This window comes from Patagioenas fasciata, chromosome 1, assembly GCF_037038585.1.
Source record: "Patagioenas fasciata isolate bPatFas1 chromosome 1, bPatFas1.hap1, whole genome shotgun sequence".
NCBI lineage: Eukaryota > Metazoa > Chordata > Aves > Columbiformes > Columbidae > Patagioenas > Patagioenas fasciata.
The window spans coordinates 163,827,011-163,850,491 of NC_092520.1; the positions used below are offsets into that span (position 1 = coordinate 163,827,011).

At 40.9% G+C, this 23,481-nt stretch overlaps 1 protein-coding gene across 2 annotated transcripts in view; it reads right to left on the reverse strand.

Annotated features, from left to right (window-relative positions):
• The window catches only part of LIN7A (lin-7 homolog A, crumbs cell polarity complex component), a 51,453-nt gene extending 50,864 nt beyond the window's left edge, over positions 1-589 (reverse strand). The window contains exon 1 of one of the 2 annotated variants that reach the window (XM_065845849.2): positions 165-589. In XM_065845849.2, the coding sequence (XP_065701921.1) occupies positions 165-444 (280 nt within the window). In that variant the 5' untranslated portion in view covers positions 445-589. The remainder of the gene's footprint in view (positions 1-164) is intronic. The other variant, XM_065845858.2, reaches the window with a different exon arrangement.
• Between the last annotated feature and the right edge of the window lie 22,892 nt (positions 590-23,481).

The window sequence follows — 23,481 nt, forward strand, 5'->3', positions numbered from 1 at the left end:
ACGCACCGCGGAGCCGGGAGAGCCGCCGCGGCAGCGGTCGCCGAGCTGGGGCTGCGGGGGAAGACCCCGCATTCTGCCGCGGCGGCCCCCAGGCAGGGTGCAGGGCGCTGGGGCAGCCGGGGCGACGGGGCGGGGAGCGGCGGCGGGGCGGGAGCTGCGCTTACCTCTGTCCAGCGTGAGCGGCTGGACCGCCGTCAGTGTCGCCATGTCTGCGGCGGGGCTGGAGCCCGAGTGACGCGCGGCTTCGGCACCGGCGTGGAGTGCGGGGAAGGGCGGGGAGGAGGCTGGCAGGGAGTGGGGGCGGAGGAGGAGGGTGGCTCCGTGGGAGGAGGAGGCGAGCGGGGCGGAGAAGGTGCCCAGGAGAGGGCGGCTCATCGCAGACGGGGCGCCGCGATGCAGCGGGCGCAGGGCGGCCCGGCGGGGCCCGCAGCGGGCTGCCGGCATCGCTGCGGTACTGGAGCCGGGCCTGGCAGGAGGCCTCCGTCTCACCGCACTCGCCTCAGAGCGGAGATCCGGGACCCGCAAGGGACGAGGCGGCCCGGGCCGTGCGCGGGGGTGGGGGGCGGTTCGCCGCCGGTCCCGCCGCCCCGGGGTGCCGCAGCGGCTGAAGGCGGGGAGCTCCGCAGCGCCGCGGGGCGGGGAGGACGCGCGGGGGCCGGATCTGGCGGCCCGTCCTCGCTTGGGCCGGGGGCGGTGGGGCGGGACGTACCGCCCCGTCCCGGGGCTGGGGGTCTGGTCTGCGGCAGGGGGGGATGGTGAGCCTGGGTGAGGCGCAGCTTTGAGGGCTGGCGGCAAGAGATGGAAATCAGCGTGCCGAGCCGGGAGAGGGGGCACCTGGCCCCGGGCAGGTCCTCGGCCGAGAGGCCGTGTCCTGAAGTGGCCCTTTTGGACGGATCAAACTCGCCTTCAATCCGGTCGTCACCTCTTTCCGAAGAAACCGCGCATCCTCAGGAGACCCAACGTCCTCTTGTAAAGCTCACCCTGCAGCGTGGGGTTGAGTCCTCAAGTTACAGGGGAAGAGGTTGGTTGTGGACATGTGTCCACCTCGTGTAGATCAGCTACAGCTTGTGTGAGCTTGGAGGCCTTCACAGGAGACTGTGAAGGTAGAGTTTGGCACTAGAGCTCTGTGAGGTTTGCCAGCAGCACTCCGGTTGTTTATTTTTGTCCTTCCCATGAAGCAAAAAGAGCCTGGTCAGCTGCCATCCGAGAAAGGTTTGGCACCACGGAAGAGTCTCAGGGGGTTTCTGCTGCCTTCCCTACCAGGGACGACGATGTAAAGAATGGCTGAGCAAGGAATGGTGTCCACTTCAACTGTTGCCCTGTGTGGTACCTGTGGTCTTGTGTTTGCTCAAGGAGCGCTGGGACAGGGTGGAGCATCACTCTGAAGGGGAAAGTAGCATTCTCCTTACCTGGAAGGATCTGACAAACCACAGGGGACTTGAAAGTACAACAGTTTGAGATTGCATGTCAATAAAAGCTTTCAGCTGCAGCGGTATTTAAGTACTAGGGCAGACAATTAGGGAAGCTGTGGAAATTTTGCCATTAAAAGTTTTCAGAGCAGATTAAAAATACATTTGGCCCCTTTAAAATTAGGGAAGTTTAAATAATATGTATGAACTACCCATTTCTGGTAAACTGACTTCAGCACAAATTTCTCTAATTAATAAACAATAAACAGTAAGCCATTTGGGTATCTTGACAAGAAAATGTTTCAGTTGGCTAAAATACCATTCAAGAAAACAGTTCCTGGCAAGCAGTCAGTTTTTAAAACAAAAATTAACATAAGGATTTTTATTACGCAGATTTTATCTACTTGCACAGCAGCTGGACTGACTTAAAGTCTAACAGCTCTTCTGAAGTAGTCACTTTACTATATATTGGATTCGTAGTCCTGAACAGAGAAGAAGTACATGTTTGGAGCTATAACAATGTAATGTGACAGCTCTCAAACGGTTATGACACTTAAAAAACCTATTACGGGTATAAAAGTGTGTTTAAATAATATTAAAAGCAAGGTGTCAAGTTAATTAGCCAAACAGGTTGTTTTCCATGTAGGACTTAATAACCCTCAGACTTGTTCTTTTAAACTGATGTTTTGTGAACAGACATTTTGAAGCAAAATACAGTTATAACAGCAACTTTTCTATTAGCAAATATGTACTGTTAATGTCAAATATATAGCTTTTCAGAAACACATAACTTTAGAAAAATCAATGTTTGGGCTTGAGCAGGGTGCCTACAGAAAGCAATAAGCTTACTTTGCGTGTGTCCTTTACTATCTACCGCGGTCAGATTTCGTGTGCTCTGCTGCAACAGCTAATTGGCACTTGGATGAGAGACTTGAATGGGACTATATAGCTGCACTCAAGGAAGATTACAAGCAGCATTTGCTGAAATTAAACATTTCCTAATCAGCATAGCTGCCTAGTTAATGCTCAAGAACTTTGAAGACCTAGCTGAGGTGTTCCTCAGCTTAAGCAGCTGAACTGGGAAAATTTCAGAAGTTGCCCAGCTTAATTCAGCAACTGAGAAGGGGGCTCAGAATGAAGCAGGAAGCTGGGCGGTAGCTCTTGCTTTCCAGCACCAGTTCCCAGGAGAAACAGTGAAGACTCATAGCAAAAGTCATCAGAGAGAACGAGTGCCAGCTACCTCGCTGTCTTGGGAGATGGACCTTGGAAGGAAAGACCAGGTGCTTTAGAGAGAAGCAACTGGTCTGACTCCCAGTCTTGTTGATTCCTGGGGCTGTACTGGAGCTTTTCATTCAATATTACATGATGTTTACCAAACCGAATTAACAGATTTTATACTGTATGGACTGAAAACTGGCTCACTGAGGCATCTTCAACATATAGTCAGTGATCAGGTACCAGTGAACAAGGCTATTTCTAATAAGAAGCCTGCAACCTTTTTCTGGTTACATTTTTTAAACAAAATTTTGTTTCATTCAGAGACCTAAAATGTGGATATAGAGGCTTCAGTGGCTATGCTTTTAGATAACACAGGTTATAAAAAAAATCACCATGAAAGTGGGTAAACCTTGAAGCAAGTTGTCTGAAAAGGCTGTGAAATCTCCATCCTTCAAGATTTTCAAACCTGACTGGGAAGGGACCTAGGCAACCTGCTCTTACTGTGAAGTTAGCCCTGCTTTGAGCAAGAGGTTGGACTGGGTGTCCTTCAAGTGCTTTTCAAACTATATGATTCTGTAATAAAATGCCCAAATTACTGGTAATAATTCTCTGAATAGCTGTACTAAATTGTTGCCTTTAAAAATACTGTATTTTAATGCTGCTGAAAGCGATTGACAACACAATGGTTACTTCCAGGAATGGAGATCGGTTTTGCGAGGAATATTCTTACATATTAGTTTCAGCACTAAGTGCTTCATGTGATGTTGCCAAAAGGACTGATGTGATCCTTGAATATGTAAAAAGTGGAATGGTAAATAACACCAGGGAAATGATCTTTCTTGTGAACTTAGCATCAATAAAACAACTGACTGGAATACTGTGTCCAGATCTGGCTTTCAATATGGAAAATGAGCTTTGGTGTGAGGTCTAAGGACCTCGGTCAAAGTTTATCAAAGAAAAGGTTAAGAAGGAACCAAATTGCTGTTTGTAGGTTTGTGTATGTGGAAGAGGCATAAAGGTGAAGGGGTTGATAGTGTTTAAATTCATAGTCCTATGGCTTAAGGTGATGCTGTGACTGGAAGTTTAACAAATTCAACCTCGAGTAAGATGTACTATTCTAGCAATAAGGATAACATAGAGAGCATTTACTCACTGTTGCTTGAAATCTTAACAAAAATCAGAGGTCTTTCTACAAAGCTTGCTTGTAAAGAAAAATAAAATGGCCAAGGTATTCAGGAAGTTAGATGAGATAATGATTGTGATCTGTTTGTCGTGACTTTTATGAGCCTTTGGCTTCCCTCAAGAATTGGTGCTACAAAGGGCCAGAGAATGATTTCTGCATGGCACAGCACAATGCAATGTGGAGAACCCCAACACACCTCAGAACACACTCCTTGGCTGCCAGAGGAGCACAACCTCCCCTTGTCCTGAGCTTTGCATGGGGTAATTAAATAAGATGCCCCCCTATGACTGTAATACTGTGGTAAATGCAGCTACTTGCTTCAGTACCAGAGCCACCTCTGTTTATGATGGCCACAGAGGTGTGGGGCAAGAGGCCATACAGCAGTGGCACAAAAAATTGTTGTTTGGGTTACACAGTGCTGTTTTATGCCTTTTAGTCGTTTTCTGGCTATTAGTGATTGGACTAAATGTCTTGTTAGGGCTAAACTTCACCTTGGGTACTTACATGTGGGTTCCTGGGAAATTTCAGTTTGCTGTAGGAATTTTCATATCTACCTTTACACTGGAAATTTTGTTGAGCAACTACTTTATTTTACACCAAGGCTACAAAATAGATAGTTCTTATTATATGATACAGTTATATCTTGTTTATGGCTATTTTGTTAAATGCAATGTGTTATTCCACTGTTCTTGTATCCACTTGATGGCTCTAGGGATTGCCACATACTCAGTTTGCAGGATGATCAGCTGTATCAATCATTCCCCCATCAAACATGGTTTGGTTATGTTTGCACATTGCATGAAACTCCCGGTTATTTCAGAGGAGATTCCAGGTACAGAAAACTTCCAAGACCCTAGATCATGTCTTAGGACTGATTCAGAAGGTGCATTTGGCCTTTTATCTTTTCTATGTGCTTTACTTATACCATGGACTTCAGCACAACTAAAAGCAGAGATTGCATTAGTGTTGTAATACGGACTGTGAATTCACAAAAGACTGAGCTTTTTTGTCATAATTCAGATTTGCTTTTTGAGTGGTATTTTGCATCTACAGGGGAAAGAATCCATTTTTTAAAAACTATCAGTTATTTCCGTGCAGTTTCCATGGTTGAATTTGCTATTTGAGAAATCTAAGGGTTCAACAGCAGTTGGTTTATTGGGAAAAGAACTGTATCAGTTACCCGCTTATGTGATTTAGTGCTTTCTGAGAATTACATGCATTACACATATGTATATTTCTTTTTGTCCCAGGAGAGCCATACCATCTCAAAAAATATTTCAGGTGAGCTGGAAGACCCTACTACAGGTGCATAGCTCTGTATAGGTCAGTAATCTTCCACTGTGCTACCCTGTACCACAGGACCATACTTTCCTATGGGACTCATTTTACATTCTAATATTGTGTAATGGAATATTTTTTGTAGATACTGCAACTGGTGCTTTCCCAAACACTGAAACCAATTTGGCCTTTAAAAATACATTATTTTTTTCTAAAAAAACTCCAACTGACATCATGGAGAACAGGCTTAAGCTTTGCTGAAAGATTCTCCTTTGGCCCGATCGAAATTCAGGTGGAGGGCCTGCTTAGTCCACTGAGTAGTCTACCCAAAGGTCTGTATGCTCTCTCTAAAAGTAACTACTGCAAAAGCTAAGAAAAGCAAGCCTGTCACTGGTAGCCTTATGTTTTTTAGTTGGGGAACTGGGGTGTACCTTGGTGGGCAGGGTCCACCCTTTTTTTTTTAGGCAGGGAGGCAGTTTAAAAGCAGTTACAAATCAGACCTTCAATTCATGATCACCTTTGGATATTCCTGAAATCTGAAACTTGAATCTATTTCCCTTTGTTACCGTGACTTACTTGTTTTGGCTGTTTTAAGGATTGGGTCTTGACCTTAAGTTTGTCAGTACTGGGGACCTTTAAGAAGAGTATAAACTACCCTCTGTGAGGCCACATCCATCTTCACTTAGCTGGTTTAATGCCAGTTCAGGCTTTGTCTGCAAACACTGTAACTGTAGTCTTAATATTCCCATAATACATTAATTCACACAGACTGCAGCTAGTGTTTTTAGTTATTTGAACAACTGAACAAAAGCATTGATTTGCCCTCCTCATAGACCAGCATAATGAATTATGCACTTACTTGTCCAGTCTGTTAATATACATTTTGGAGAGAATTTCTGGATCAATGTGATTTCTTAACAAGAACCTTTTGAATGAAAGAAAGAAAAAAATATAGACTTGTCCATGGAAATATGTTTATTGATTGTGTTTCACTGAGTTTCTCATTGTTTCCATCAAAACATTCCTATAGAGAATGATGACAGAGACAGAATATATAGTCGTGAAATAGACTATCTTACCTTTAAAGTATGTCAAAACAGCAGAATATACAATTTATATAGTTTATAATAGTTATGATGAACTAATAGTGATAGTTACAAGGAGGTGCATAGTCAAGTATGTAGGTGTAGAGAAAATAAAGAAGTGCAAGGACAAATTCCATAAAATTGCCACAAGTAACTAATTTCTGAGTGTGAACAGTACAACAGATAACACTGGCTATCAACAATTTATTTACTGAAACTGTTAGTCCTTTATTCATTTTCATGTGGGATCAGTGACATTATGATATGCATCTGAAAATGGGTGGGACCTTGATTGCAAGGAGTTATTGTAATTAACTCTAATTTTAGTATACTGCGTAAGTACCTTTTTGAGCCATAAAAATTAAAATATGATTTAAAAGCCCTTTTTGGATCTAGAGTGCTTTTTCAGATTTTAATTGAGAAGTGAAGAAAAGCAAGCTGCTTGTAAAGCTGATGTGCTTACAGATATCTGAGGTTTAAGTTCAGCTTAACTATTATCTGAAATAATCGGTTACCTGATGAAGCTACACACATAACCAGGTTTGTGAACCTGATGATTAAAAAGCACCAACAAACCAAAGAAGAATAAAAAACTGGCAACTTGGAGAGACAGTGTTGTGACTAAAATGAAGCTCAGCAGTTTCAGTCTTGCTTTTTATTAAAAAAAAAAATTAGTTTTATTTTAGATTTCAAAAGACAGGTAATGATTGCACTGAAGCTTTCCCCTGTTTTTTTAGTGACAGGCTCACAGGAGACGACAGTATTTAGATACTGCTGGGGACAAGAATACCAGTGTTACTGATGATTATTTTTGAGAATAATACTTTGTCTACAGAAGGAGAGAGAGCTAAGGGAAAATATGATCAAGGTGTCTTGGTCTAAGAAGCAGTTTAATGGTCATCTCCACATCTCCAATCAATATCACTTCAGGGCTGATCTCTGTGACGCTGAGAACAATTATATCACATCTGGTGACTGCAATGCAGTCAAACTCACTTGGCAAGTTGTTCTATTTCCTTGTGTATCCCAGAGGCAAAACCAGCTTCAGGACATGTGTGGATTTTAGATACATGCAGATGCTGATACGACTGTGTGCAGTCCCCCTATTTCAGTAAACTTGTTTGTCTAGAGGCAGTTTGAAGTCTTAGTTCCTGAGCTGCAGAGAGCAAGACTAATCTCACAAACATCTGGGCATATTCTATCTTTGCGCTTATGGCGAAGTTACTTGTTTCAGTGCAGTTAACTAATGTGAGAACACATGCCTGAGTCTGTTCAGTATCTAATTGAATAACATATACAACATTTTCCTCACGGAAGGCCTTGAGGGAAGCCTGAAATGTACAGATGTAAGGTTTTTGGCCAATTTTTTTCACAACTTATTTTTAATATTCAGAGGAACATTTCCTCTTGGCACTCTGCTAACAGTGTTCTCCAGCACCTGCTGATGTCCATCTGCTCAGAGCCCTCAGATGACATCGTTCTGGTAAATTTGCTCTTTGTTCACATTCAAAGCCATCAAATTTGCCTTCAAGTTGACCCATGTTCCTTTCTAGGCCAGAGAACAAATTCTCGATTTTTTCCACTCTAATGGCTGCAGCACTGTCAACAATTTATATCTACCTTAAACAAACAAACAAAAACCAAGAAATAAACAAATACTGCTGGGATTAACACCAGGTCACAGGGGTCTTCTCCCCTGCTTTCTCCACAACCACTGACAATGAACAGGGCCCACTGGAGCAGCACTACCATCACATCAACAGCTATTATCAAACAACGAGCCTCCAGTTCTTCTCCAGGTCTGTCTTAGTCGCTGCAGTGACAGAACACTCTCATCTAGTCAGTGCCTGCAATGAGCCCGTAAGTGCTTCATAGAGAAGCTCTGTTTGATGGTACCATCTCCCTGCATTAGCACAAGAAGCCATCTTTTTTTGCATCTCTTTACCTAACCTAGCAAATTCTCCTCATGGATACACAGTTAATTGTGCCCGACGAGCAGCCCTTGGATGCAGTAGCTCTGAGCATCATGACCACTGTACAGCTGGCAGCTTGTTCCTGATGATAATTTATGTGAGGGCATCCTAGGCTGCACACTGTGTCTCCTCCAAGAACATGTTCAGTCTCGCAATGATTCACAGGCCTCTTTAGCATCTTTCCAGTAATGACTTTTTGCTCTGACCAACGGTGAAACTCAAGATTCCTGACACTGCCTATATTGAGAATAGGAGACAAAGCAGTCACTCCTGACTAAGTTGGTGTTACATGAATTGGGGAATTGTACTGGGGTCAAGCGTGGCCACAGGGACCTATTTACTTCTAGCCTCTGAGCTGTTCACTGCAGTAGCACAGGAAAGTAGACCATAAGAGTATCCCTAAACATGACCTTTTGCTATGCCAGACGGTGAGGTGGCAGGGTGTGGGAGAGAAATCACAGAATCACGGAATGGTTGGGGTTGGAAGTGACCTCTGGAGATCTTCTAGTCAAACCCACCTGCTAAAGCAGGTTCACCAGAGCAGATTGCACAGGATTGTGTCCAGGTGGCTCTTGAATGTCTCCAGAGAAGGAGACTCCACAACCTCTCTGGGCAGCCTGTTCCAGTGTTCTGGCACCCTCGAAGTAAAGAAGTTTCTCCTCATACTCAGATGGAACCTCCTGTGCTTTAGTCTGTGCCTGTTGCTCCTCATCCTGTCGTTGGGCACCACTGAAAGGAGTATGGTCACATCCTCTTGACACCCACCCTTGAGATATTTATAAACATTGATGAGATCCCCTCTCAGCCTTCTCTCCTCGAGGCTGAGCAGACCCAGCTGTCAGAGAGAAATGTAATGACATGATTCTGCTCTGCTTATTTTTTCTGAATCCAACTTTATTCTGTGACTTAAGTAATACTTTTGGTTGGTTGGTTGGGTTTTTTTGGTTTTGTTTCTGTGCAATGCCCTCCTGTACCTTCACCATATGCACTTCATGTGCTGAATTGCCCCAGTCGTGTTAAGGATCTGCCCTATGTGGTTAATTACATATTCTGTTATGCATAGATAGCTGAGTCCACTTCTGCTGATCCAGCCATGAAGCTAATAAAATTAGCTAATAATATTAGCAAAGGAACAGCACTGATTATATGGTAGAGGAATGAATCCTCACAATTCTTGAAAGGATTAGGCTAAAGAAAAGCAGAAGTGCTGCTGATCTTTATTTTCACCTCTTCTTTACCTGGAAAATTTCATACCCTGAGAGCAAGCCTTTCATATCTAGCTCTTGTCCAGCACCCTTCCTGCACTTACACTTGCATCTCACTCATCTGCATCAGTAATACATTTAGTTTCCTTGTCCAGGATCCTCTCTGCTAGATACACCCATTGACCTAATCTGCTATCTACCAGCGTGTACTGGAGGCGCAGCACTGAAAACGTAGCAGAATGAGACCTCATATACAGTGACATGTAGCTACAAGGCACCTGAACCAGCCTAATACTGTTACTAGAGCCTATTTCTGCAGTTCCTCCTATGTCATGTGAGCTGTTCTTTTTATCCCTTGATGATAATCTCACATGCTAGGAGAGAGGGAAGAACTTGAGAAGTCTTTTTGATCAGAATAAGTTTGAGTTCAGCAGCTCTACCTCTTGTCTCCAGATCTGGTTCATCTGTGGAATGTCCTCTGACCTTCCCTACCATTCTGAGTTACCAACCAGAATGGAGCATGAGACCTGCACGATGTCTGTCATTTACTAAGACTGAACTATTAAGCTTTGCTTATTAGAACCCAAGAGAACTTCACAGGGTTGAACGCCCCTGTGTTGCACTCTCCAGTGCTGTGTGTGAAACCTGCACAGGCAGGGTTTGACTCAGATATGCATGAATGAAGCAATGTCAGTGGATTTCAGATTGGGAGAACTGGGTATCAGAACACTGGATAGCCCGGAAACTAAGTCAGGGCAATAGCAAGAGAAGGTCACTGCTATCAGCAGGCTGTGGGATGGGAATTTGCCAGGCTTGTCATTTTTTATTTTGCTCTCTGCCTGCAAAAGGTCTCAGTTTCGCAGTTTATTCACTTTTTTTTTCTTTTTTCTCCTCCTGAAGTGAGACTGGACAGACTATTTTGAGTTCTCTGGCAGCAAGAAGGGAAACTTTATCTCACAGGTGAGCCAGTGAGAGATTTAAAGTCTGTTTTCTTTTTTTGCCTCTAGAGATACCTGTAGATTCTTAGTATCCACGCAGAAGAAGAGTTGTGTCTGTTTTACCAGCTTGGGAGGGATTTCGGAACTGTCTTTATGTAAAACTGTGGAACCTGTCTGTACTCCAGGGTATTTCCAAGAGAACAGGACTATTATTGTGAACAGACAACAATTTCAGAAGAGCAGGGGATTTCAGTGTTTTGATTCAGATTAATCTTCTGGTGAGGGATTAGAACCATAAGGTGGGGAGCTGGAAGGATTTTCCTCTCTGTATCCAGACCTTGTAACACCATCCCTCACCAATTATGTGTGCTTTGCATTTTCAGTCAGTGTAGCTGTTGAAGGAGAAGCTTTTCCCACGACACAATGCTCATCTTCAAGGCTGATAATGTAGAGGCAGAGCTGACTTTAAGCATAACCAACTTGGGCAACAAAATAAACACAGCAGTGCACAGCATACCCCTACCCTATGACTGCCTCCCTGAACCCCACAGTCATGGCCATGGCGAGTGGTCCCTCCTTGTGGGGAACTCTGCAAGAGACAGTAGTCCTGACAGAGCTCTGACAGCCCCCGTTAGAAGAAAAAGTGCTGTCTGCTGGCAGGGTAGATCCTTCCATTGTTTAGTAGGAGAAGAAAATGTGGGACCTCATCATCTACCCACAGCCCCTGGAGCCATGCCTGGCCACTTCGACCTGCTCTGGCCTCCTCCACTGCTGTCTCATCCCAACAGATGGGATGAGGGATAAGTTAACTCTGAACGCGACACGCACCCTGACTCAACAGATGAGATCAGGTGTGAGTTAACTCTGGGTATTTCTGCACGTTTATGTGAAGTGAATGACAGACTATCACTCCTGGGGGTCCAACTCATGTACGAATAAAAGCACGTGGTGCAATACAAATTACAGCGATTAGTGACTTGGCAAAAGTATGTTATAATATTACAAAACTTATCAAAACATTGACAGCAAAAGCCCCTCTAAAAACGGTGGATTGACAACGATTAGTAACTATAATGCAAAACTTAACAAGACTTTAGTAGAAGAACTTGCAATGATATTACTTTGATATGTTCAAGAGAAAGGAAAAGAGAGAGAGACAAGGAAAACTAAGATATCAGCAAGAGAGAGAGAGTAAGATATCACTGCTCCACTGGTACATTGGTCCAGTGACGACCTCTGGAGTGGGGGAGGCATGTTGAGGATTTACACACCACCACCTCAAATCATGCATGGGGTTGTTTTATAATGCAGTTCATTTACATATGAGATAGGAGAGGGCAGTTCGTCTCCTCCCTCTGTTTGCTCTTCATGCTAATTAGGAAGACTCTTCTGGAAATGGGTCTGGGGTCTTCATACTAGGGGAAAGTTCACAGTACTGACCAGAAGTGAGTTGTTTTGCCCGTCAGGGGTAGCTGTTGGTTCATGGTTCCTTCTGGTAGCTGATTGTCCACCAGATGGTTCATCTCTATCATCCCAATTAGGCCACGAGGCCTTTCACAGCAACACTGTTAATTGCCTTCATCTTCTTCCTCCATGGACATCTATCTTTTCCGCCCAAAGTATCAATCACAAAAACTTGGGAAGGGTAAGATGCCTGCCTCCATAGCCATTTATCTTTTCCTCCCAATGTAACAAAACCCAGACATTTAAGGCATAACATAGCCCTTTTTCTGCTAAGGGTGGGGGGAGCACTTCAAGGTTGTCACAACTGCTGTGGCTGTTGCTCTGCTAGTGGTCTAAAACTGGATACTGTTGCAAGGCCAAGGGCTGGAGATATCAAAATAGTTTTGCTTTGTCTTTCTGTATTGAAGGAGATGGCTTGATACAGCATAACATGGTAGTCAGTATATGGTCTGCGGGGCAGAGCTGAGCTGTGGTGAGACTCTTTGCTTTTGGTGTTCATTAGGAATGTCCTAAAATTAAAGGAGAATGTCCCAAAAAAAACTTGAGAGAGCCTGCAGGAGTAATAAAGCAAGCTAAATCGTTGTGTCACAGACCACAGAGGCTCCTCAGCTGGTACTGGCTGAGGAGCCCAAAAAGCAGTAATATCCTCTTTGCTCTACAAGATGACACCTTTTCACTTCCTGGGACCATGTGTTGGCTGGCCTTCCCCTTTAAAAGGCATTTCCAGCAGGAGAGAGGAGGGCCATTAGCTATCTCCTTCTCTTTCTGCTGAACCATGTTGCTGGGCTGAGAAGTAGGATTGGTCTGCAGCTGACCCAGGCATTTGATACAAGGTTTGATAAACAGATATGTCTTAAACTTTGAAACATTTTGCAGTTTGGAAAGTTACTATGATTCAAAAGGTCTGGCAGCAAAAAGTGAGTTTAAACACAAATGCTTTGTTATAAAAAAAGTCAATTTTTAATCTGGTTTTGTGTCACAATAAATATCCCTTGGCCAGCTCTGTCAGGTCTGATGGCTTGATGCAGTAAGACTGTTTCTCTGGAGACAGACTGTGAAAGCTGGATTCTCTCCCAGGCCCAGGTTTTTTGGTAGTTATGCTATTATTACTTGCTCCCCCCCAGTTCAGTTAAATGCCATGCTTGATGTATCTAGAGGTCCCAAAGCTACTGTTTCTTTATGCCTGTGTTGGTATTTGTGATAAAAGCTAAAGGCTATTTACATCCATAAATCTACTACAGTGTATTCAGTAGAGTATTTAAGTAGATGTTGCGCTGTGAGACTGTGCTGCTAAAGGACTTTGTTAATAATAAGTGCAGAAAATGCTTTTTAACTGTGTTTCTATGGCATGCAACCCCTGAGAAATTAAGTCTAAAACCACTTTCAGTGATACATGCAGGAACTGAATCTCTGTGTACTTGTGTACGCACCAAATAAATTGCAGCGAGGCATGAAGGATATTTTAGGATCCAGTGCTGCAAGATATTGAGCTGTGCTAATTCCCTGGAAAGCTGAGTAAGGGAATGCTTCTGTGGAGAACTCTTGGGCTTTTGAACTTGCATTATTCAAAACCACTCCTCCTTCTCCCCCATGCAAACACAAATTACATGGAGTGCAGCTAAAGAATACACAACAGGCATTATTTTACAGGCTAGCTAAACAAAAGAGCATTATGGAGAAGCAAAGAAGAACAGTTAGCCTTTATACTGGGCATAGTAAGTACTCTGAGATGGAATTTATCAATTGCATTCATTAGTTCATAGGGTTGATGTTATTAGTAATGGAGTAGATTCACAACACATTCACCAAAATTGAAGAACTGAAGAAATCCAAGAGATTGGGCAAAGATGTGTTTTGCCCATCAGTGGGTTGGTAAATATTTCAATACAGAGATGGTCAATACTCTAGGACAAAGAACTGCAGGTGCTGAGAATGTCCATGATGAGGTTTTTACCACCAGCTGTTAGGCATTTTAAAGGCATTACTTCACTTTTTATTAACTCCATAACAAAATGTAGCTGGCACTGGAAGGCATGTTAGCTTTGCATCACTGAGAATTTAAAAAAGAGAAAAATGATTGTTTTGTTCATACCAAAATGTTGTGGAGCCTGTTTAAGCCAAGCTTCAATTAGCTCAAAAACTGGAACTTAAATATTTCTACCAGTACAATGTCAGGACACTGCAGGCATTAACTGATATTAATTAAGGTCTTGGTTTCAGTCATATAGAACAGCATAAACAAAGATGGGCATATTCCAGATGTTAAATGCGTCCATTTAAAAGGGAAAGGGTTCCCAGCCCCATTTTTATTAAGACTACTTTCCTAACGTAAAGAAGTAATTTCAGGGAGTGGGGTTATGAGTCAGCTACAAAGCTGGCCTTGTTGCTTAGACATGTGCAGAATATTGTAAAACTTTAGAGAACAGATGGACAGAGATTTCAGAAATGGTAAACATCAGCTTTCTGCTTTGGACTGGTCAGTGATAGTCCTAGAGGTCACATTCAGGCTGCTCTGTTTTCCTGCAATATTTGAATCTAGCATGACTCTTCTGTCTCATCAGGCTTCCTGTAAGGTTCCATCCTTGGTCTTTCAGCCATTAAAGGGAGTGCCATCACGGTCTAGTTAAAGGACAGCCTTGCCGCAGAGGGCTCCAGCACATCGCTAGCAAAGGAATGTGACAGCTGTGCCGAGATGAATTTTGCTGACTTTGGGCCTTTTTTTCTGTTTAGATTGCAGGAATGAGACTTGATGATCTTGACAGTCTGCATCACTGTGTCTATGATAGATCACACTTGATTACAGCCTTTTGAGCCTTTTGATTACTCTTTTTTTTTCTTTTTTTTCTTTTCCTGACTGATGTTTGCAGATCAAGAAACACTGAATTAATCCAAAAGGATTTTTTGAGTGCAGTCAGACTTAAAATACAATAGGAGAGATCATCAGTAACGGAGGATGTTTCAAAGGAAGCAAACTCTTTCAGAACTATTTCCTTTTCTTTTACTTCTCTCTGAACACAGCGGAGCTTCAGCTTTAGACAACTGCTGTAACATTTGAGTCTGTCAGACTTTGGGATGTATCAAGAAACATGGATTATACTGCTGTCTTCACATAGCTTATGGGAAGCAAGGAATGTCTCTGAGAACTGCTGTGTATTTAATCCTGTCAGCAGTCTGACAAGGTTCCAAAAATGTGGGACTAGTTGGGGAAAAGTTGAGGAAAGACTTACGAAACTGCATAGATGAGAGCTTTGGTGGTGAAGACAGAACTCAGGGTTCACTCTGAAAGGATGTGAGTAATTTCTGAAGTCTCTCAGAGAAGAAGAAAGAAAAGAAAACAAAACAAAAAAAAGAGCAAGGAAATGCTTGTGGGCCTTTCTCTAATTATGTTTGGGGTGTCTATTAGCAACACACCACAGTCTCAGGCAATAGCAGACTGATTTGGTATATGCACCTTTAAAGCGTATGTTGTGTTTGTAGCCTTTTAGGACTAGGTGATGTCATCTCACATGTGGCTTGTGACTGCAGCTACCTGAATTGGTGTGTTTTCCACAGGCAATAGAGTTTCATCATAATTAGAAATTTAAATCACTGCTCTCACTAGCCACTCACAGGATTAGAAAAGACAACCAACAAAACCATCAATTATTTAGCCAAAATTTACTTTATTGTGTCCAGAATAGCTAACTACAAAGAAAATGCCATTTATTTTTCAGTAAAACACAGAAAAAATTATGCATTGTACTTGAAGTATGTGAACTGCAGTGATAAGTTAACATAAATATTCAGCCAGGACTCCCAGCAAAGGAGCATATTCTTTGTCCTTACCCTTCTCTGCCTGCAATCACTTCTCCTTGCTGGGTGACTGCTGCTGTTCTTGGTGATAGGCAGAGCAGGTTGTGAAGCTGACTGTCAGCAAAATCGCATGAATTATATTATCACCTCTCCCTTTCTTACAGACCTCTTCATCATTTATATCTTAGTTTTGAACCGTGTTATTAGGACTCAAGTTTTTTGCTTCTCCAGATCTTTAAGAAAAGGGTATTTGTTACTTTGGCACACTGTACAACAATTTATTCTCCCTTTATGCAGGCATATATATTAAAACAATTATTTAAAATATATTTATGTAACTAATAAAAGATATTTCTGTACGTTTGAATATGGCAGCTATACTTTTCTTCCTTTTAACATGTGGTGGTGCCATTCACCCCTTTGCAATCTCAAACTGTTTCAGTCTGTTCCCAATCTGTTGCATCTGCATTACAGAATAGGTGCTTGAAGTCCCACCAACTTTTTTCACTCAAAATCTTGTTACGGGAAAAGAAGGAGGACTTCATAGGTGAAACCAAGAAGAATTTATTCTTAATCTAATCAAAGTCGTATCAGTTTAATCAGCAAGGTATCAACATCCCAAGACGTTTTGTAGGATGAGTATGATGCAGATGTTAATGGCTTCTTTCTCCTCACTCCTGGGCTCTTTTTCATGTGCTGGCTAATACATGCTACTCCTTGCTTTTTCTTCATTAATCTGCAATATGGCATTACATCTGGGTTTTCAATGCATGTTGTGGTATGTATGCTGGATATGCATGTTTTGTTAGGCCTAACACTAGTTTTGCACAGCTCCCAAAGTTGCATTCCTTCAATAACCAGTATCTGACTGCTGGTGAGATGTTTATAGCCCTGTGGTCTCCAGTATCATCTTGTGCTCACACTTTTGAAGTGCCTGCTGTCATCTCATACTTGTATTCCTTCATACTACATTATTTTAGTATAAAAAGTAGTACACGCCCTACAGTAACTATTTGTTATTATAATCTATTAGTTACAGAAAGATATGAGAAATATATGAAGATATTCATCACACTATTGTACAATTGTTGCACCAGGAGAGGTTTTGTAGAATCATAGAATGTCCTGAGTTGGAAGGGACCCATAAGGATCATCGAGTCCAACTCCTGTCCCTGCATGTGACAACCCCACAGCTCACACCGTGTGTTTGAGGCTATTGGCCAATGTCTTCTTGAACACTGTCAGGCTTGGGGCCGTGACTGCCTCCTTGGGGAGCCTGTTCCAGTGCTCCACCACCCTCTGGGGGAAGCATCTTTTCCTAATGTCCAACTTAAATCTCCCCTGGCACATTTTCCTGCCATTCCCTCAAATTCTGTCATTGATCACCAGAGAGATCAGCACCTGCCTCTCCTTTTCCCCTTGTGAGGAAACTGTAGGCTGCAATGAGGTCTCCCCTCAGTCTCCTTCTCTCCAAAGATACCATTGGATATTAGGAAAAAAATTATTCACTGAAAGGGTTATCAAGCACTGAAACCTGCTGTGCAGTAAAGTGGTTAAGTCATCATCCCTGAAGGTATTTGAAAGACATGTAAATGTGGTGCTTAGGGACATGGTTTAGAGGTGGACTTGGCAATGTTATGTTAATGGTCAGACTTCATGATCTTAAGGGTCTTTTCCAAGCTAAATGATTCCATGATTCTATGAAATCTTAGCAAAAACTAAAAGAATAACAGTCCTCTCGTTGTTCAATAATTGCTGTTGCAACTAAACAAACAAAAACATGGCTCCAGACAATCCAGGACAAGACCAAAGCCTCACAAAACTTGAGGTCTGTGTCAGTAGCTTAGCATGGTGCCTGTGGTCTGCAAGCAGAGGGAATCCTGTCTTTCATGGCTGCAGATCTGCTCGCAGAGGTTGTGAACAGAGCCGCAAGCAGATCATATGCTACTCAGCATCGGGTGGGGATCGACCTCTTTCTTTCCCAGGTCCTGTTCTGCACGTGTGTTTTGAGAATATGTACTGGATTAGGTGCTAAGCCAAAGACAGGTGAAAAAATCCAGTTTAGGATGTGAGGAGGACTGACTGGCTAGCTCTCTTTCTATGTTACAGGATTACGTGTATGTACCTGATTCCTGCATGGTTTTAAGTCCCATCTAATCTGCCGTTTGTAAACTTCTTCCCTGATAGCAGAAGTCTTTCATAACAAATTCTAAATTTCATAACACAGCTATTCTAAAATGCCTGGGTCATAACATAACTGGATCTCTTGCATAGTGTATTGGGGTATTATTTCTTAGCCTAAGGTGGATCTTGATTGAGGTTTAAACTAGACATTCAATGGTACTTTTGTTGTGGTTGTGCAGGCTAATGCACTCTTTCTCAAATTGTGAAGTACTAAAGACTGGAATTGATTCTGATTTACCTTCAAATGTGTTTTTTTTCACTAATATAGATATTTACCAAAGTTAATAATGTTAGTATTGAGCTATTTCGTTTTTACTGCTTGATAAGTTTTCCTCAGCTTTTAGTATGACTTACTTTTAGTACCAATATTACTGCTTTTCTTTTTATTGTCAATTCCGGAAACAGAAGTTTGGCATTATAGCTTTACTTTTTCTGTATTCATGGAGTGTAGGTCCCTCTAAGTCCTGATTGACAGTTCAGTTCTTGTTATGAGAGAGCAAAATGTCTTCTCCTTATTCGTCCTATTTATATTATTTTCTCATAACAAACAGTTGTACTAATTATTGTGGTATTTTTAATCTTGGGTATCTCAGATGAATGCTTCGTTGAACTATTCCATTACCAAAGTATTTAATTTTTAAAAGTAAAAGAAATTGTGATATAAAACTCTGTATGCTGCTTCTGCTTAATATTCAGATCCTGCCTGATCATTTCCTGGCAGAATTTATTATAATATTAAAACCGAGTAGTTTTTGAAGTTACTTTATTAATATAATTGAAGAAAAGTAGCAAACATCTGAAGAAAACCTTCTGATAACAGCAGATTTTCTGACAAGAAGACGACTCCTATGTATGTTTGCATGGCCCTGAAATCAATATGAACAAATTTCTAGTAAGATTTTCTCTTGAATATATCCAAATTTTTCCTTCCAACAAACATTTCTCTTATATAGAACTGATGTAATAAGTAACATCAGTTCACCACAGACAGGTTGATACTATTTGTATTTAAACATAAAATATTGACAGATGTAATCTGAAACATATAAAATTCCAGTTTTACCCGTTGCTGTATTTACTGACACATCAAGGATAAAGTCTTATCATGGAGATCTAAATGTGATAAAAATCAGGAAAGCATAATTGAGAGTTCTGAAGGTACCTGTCAACTTGAGTGTTTGTAGATGGCAGGAGGCTATCAAAACTCTGATTCATTTTTTGAGGATGGTTACTTTTAAGTGCATATCATGACCATTTACCTGGGCACTTATTAAATTACATAGATGACTGACAACAGTCCTCAAAGAAAAGAGTCCTTTTTTTTTTTTCTTTTAGAAAAAGTGACTTACTTCTTTAGAATTGTGTAACACTCACAGGGCTTTCTTTGGTGGTTTCTTGTGGAAAAGATTAATCTTTCTTTGTACACTATACATATATTATTTTGCTTGTTTGTTTACATGTTAATCTTGCAACCCTTTTAAAATTGTGTACAAGAATTACTAAGATACCTCTGCTGGGCTATGCAAAGAGAAGATATTAAAACTCAGATAAGTACATGATTTTATGGATCAGCAGAAAAAAAAACATCTTACGAGTCTCTCATAGATCATTCCTTGAAGTTCAAGAAGCATGGCTAAATAGAAACAGCTGCTGGAGAATGTATATACCTGAAGATGATTTGAGTAGTCACTGGCAAGAATCTTCTCTAAAATTAAGAAATTCAAGAGGTAAATGTCAGAAAAAATATCTTTACAGAAGGAGAGACAAGGGAAATGATATGCATGGTTGGCATGAGCACTGGGTAAGAAAATAAAGTTACTTCCCCCGATAAGAAGAGAGTTACAAGGACCGTAGCTATCTGTCACATCAGAACCTAATAGCAGCATAAATGAAAATTCCAACAGTGAAAAGTATAGTGTTGAATTATTCAACAAAGACTTAAACCCTATGGTAACACAGAGCAAGCTGAGACTCTGCATAAAATGATACTAAATTCAGGATAACTGGGCTCTTCTGAATATCTCTTTCCTATATGAAATATAGATATGTACATTTGCACAGAGTTACATGTAACAGGTGAATATATCACACGGTTTGTTTTAATAAAATAATTGCTGTTGGCATATCCAGTACAATAATTGAAAAGAAATTTAGAAATACTGGTCCTGAGACCTGGAAGTACCAAAGCACCTTCTTATTTATGCCAGTAATTATTTATGCAGTGATATTTAATATGTGCACTTGAGTGTTTTGAAGGACCTTTATGTGTGATTACATGACAGAACAAGTAAGAGGAGAGATGTGTGATGTGTTGTTTTTTTAACTTTCTAAACACGGCAAACCAAGAAATTATGTTAGAAGATTGTAATAAAATCATTGCATTAGAAGACATCTATTTGAAAACAATATTCTTCATACAGCCAACTGTCTCACTGATTTGTCATCTAACCTTTGAATAACTAGATTATGGTATATTCAGCAACAGGCTTCTGAAGGCCCTTGGAAACCATGGTAATTTTCCTGAACTGTGAAAGAGATCCACCTACCTGTCTTTGTTATTAACAGGCATTTACATGTCTAATCTGTCTTGCATTGTGCTGAGATTTCATTCTGCTGGCATCGCAGAGCATAAAAACTAATGGTATTTTGGGAGAAAGATTCTAAGACCGGTCAGGTAACTCAACTAAATTTTCTCCGCTTCTGAATAAAAGGCTCAGCCTGATCCCAAAGGCTGCATTTCAATCTTTTGATTAGCAAAGCTTGAGAGCACTTGTCACCATGGAGCAAAGTTTGCATTCTGACTCATAAATGCTCTTTGCAAATATCATTAACAGGCTTTGGAATAAATCCTACCTTCGTTTTTCTTGTTGCATTTTTTTAACCCCAAAAAAGATTTAACATAGCAAGACATTTTGTACACATTATCAGTTTCTTGGTATGGATAATTTCTTACGGGACGCAACTATCATGCTATGTCTGCTTCTTTTTTTGAATAAATTTCTAAGTTTAGAAAAATTGTGTGCACTAGAAAGGTTAGTTTTTAATGTCTTTTTTTTATTTATGGTACAGGACAACTGCAAAACTGCTGACCTGAGTACTGCAAGGAGACCTGAATACTGAATAGGAGACCTGTGCCATGGGCAACACTATTTATGGCATATACTAAGTTTAGCAGCCTAACAATATCAAACACAATCAAGCTATATAATGAACACAATTAAAGGTGAATGCCATAGGACTGACAGATTGGTAGTATTAATTAAATACATACAGATTCCTGCCTGATTCATGATGTTCTCTGCAACTGTTAAATCACATGGAAAAATACAATTCTGTTTAAAAGCACTTCCTGTCATCACAAATCCAAGGATAACTTTGTGAACTCCAGGAAACAGAGAATGAAGCACTTGTATAGATAAACACCATAATTAATATTTATTTAGTGGAGAAAGAGTAAAGTAGTAAATGAAAAAAAGCTACTTCTGAAAATAAAGCACTAGTTTTGTTCTCAAGTTATGAATTTCATTAGTTTCTTGTCACGATTTTATTTTTGTAATAGTCAGTTTTATTTATGAGTAGGTGGCTTTTCAGATGAACAGCTGAAAAAATTCAACTGAGAATCTTGAGCTGAAAACTTCAAGTGTAAACCATAAAAGAGGTTGATAGGGAGCAAGAGTTCACCAGAAGTGTTGCTTTGAAACTCAGCCCCTTTTAATTGTGAGTGATCAAGTTTTTTTTATCTGTGGTGAGTGGTTTGTTTTATTTCTAAAGGAAAAACTAGAAAAAAAAATGCATGGAGGTGGTAGCTACACAGAGGTTAGCTGTTTGTTAGCTAGCTCCTTTTGACACTGTAAGTATTCATGCAAAATGTTTTTGTTAACTTGTGAGGTCAGGAAGAGAGGGTTATGGTCTTATGTGAGAATTGTGTGAACTGTCATGTTGTGCACTCCAGTTGGATGATTGTAGCAGGAAAATGGCAGCCTTGATCAGCAGCCAAAGGAAAACAAAATAAAACACACAGGCAAAAGGAATAACATGTGCTTCGATTTTCAGCAGCTTAGTCTTCCTGTTTAGAGGGCCGGAATGGACTTTTTCTAATGGTAATGTTAGGTGGAGAGACGCTCATAATAAGACCCTAGGCCACCCAAGTCATACTAGGCATACTGGTCTGCAGCCAAACTGAAGTGCAGCAGGAAAGCAGCCCTACTTTCTAGTAATCTAGGAGAATGACAGAGGCAGCACAACTTCTCCCTCTAATACATTGTCAAGGAATATGACTTTTTGTTCATCATCACTATACTTCCTATCTCGGCTGGCCACATAACTGTACCCAACCTTGAAAATGTTCCCTAGACTGGTGGAGAAAGGTAAGCCTTGCTGCCCTCAATGGGCACTGCTTAAAATGTGTCTCTTCCATATGCAGGCTGGGGAACAGGTACAATGCGGCTTGATGAGAGTCTTTCCATAAGCATGCTCTGCAAGCTGTAAAAAAAAAGAAAAAAAAAATAGAAATTTTAGGAACTAGTATGCGCTTTGCCCAGTGGCCTCCTTGAACCTTTCTTTTCATCTCTGCATCGCCTACACACTCTCATTTTCCTTTCTTGTTTCAATAAGAGAACAGAAAGGTCTTGACTGAGTTATAAAATCTTGCAGTTTTACATCTGTGTGGCAGGCCTTGAGTACTTTAAAAGATGATTTAATGTTGATTCTATGTGCCTGAAGTGGAATACTAATCTTTAGGGAGCAATGGTTTCATTTTCTTTTAATTTCAAAACATGTGTCCTTTAGTGAGTCCCTCTTCAACACTCCTGTATCATTACTACATCATATTGACTTCTATGAAAGGACTGAAATTCTTTTTGATGTGTATTGTGGCATTTGAAATTATTTTGGTACATGAATGAAAATTCAGTGCTTTCTTGTTTGCTTGCTTGGCAGAAATTTAACTTCCTGGTAGTCTCCTAGTGCAATGCCAGAAATTACTTAGAGGTTATCTTAGCACTGCAAAAATACTCAAGAGATTCAGCTGTTTGAGTATTAGTAAGGTAAACCGACAATATAAAACCAGCAAAATGAAGTAACTCAACCTATTGTGCTTTTGATTGAAAGATACTAGCCTGTGCTTGAATTTTATTATGAAAAGTACTTAGTTTGCATGAGTCTGTCACTTTTGCATAAATCCCCCAGAACAGTGATACCAGCAAATACATTAGACTCCTATTTCAGCCTATACCCTATGTTAGCCACCGAAGTCTGTTTGCAAGTCTGTGCTGTCCTGTCTAAATATTGGCTTTCATTCACCCTGTATTTGATACCTATATGCTCAAATAAAGCTAAAGCTTTTCATGGAAAAAATCCACCATGAAACATGAATAGGTTTAGAGGGAGAAAATCTATGTTACAATTCCATTTTCTCTTTTTCCAGCTGAGAAATCTATAAGCAATACTCTTGTTGGTGCTATTACAGACAGGTTCAAAACAACCTATCTTGCTTGTCCTGCTTTGCTCCCTTATGCTTTTGATTTTAATAACTTTTATTCCTGCATGGGCACTAGTGATACTGAGGTTGCAAAATGTTTTTTGCTTTAAAACCTGATTTCAAGTAATGATTTTGTGACTCATTAGCTCTTGTGTTGTAATTTTCTATTTCTGTCTTCTAAGCAGGGAAGAATCTTGTCCGTCTGCATTGAAGCAGCTCAATTATTTTTGAGTCAAGACTGTTTACAGAAAAATATTGTCCCAAAATAAAAAA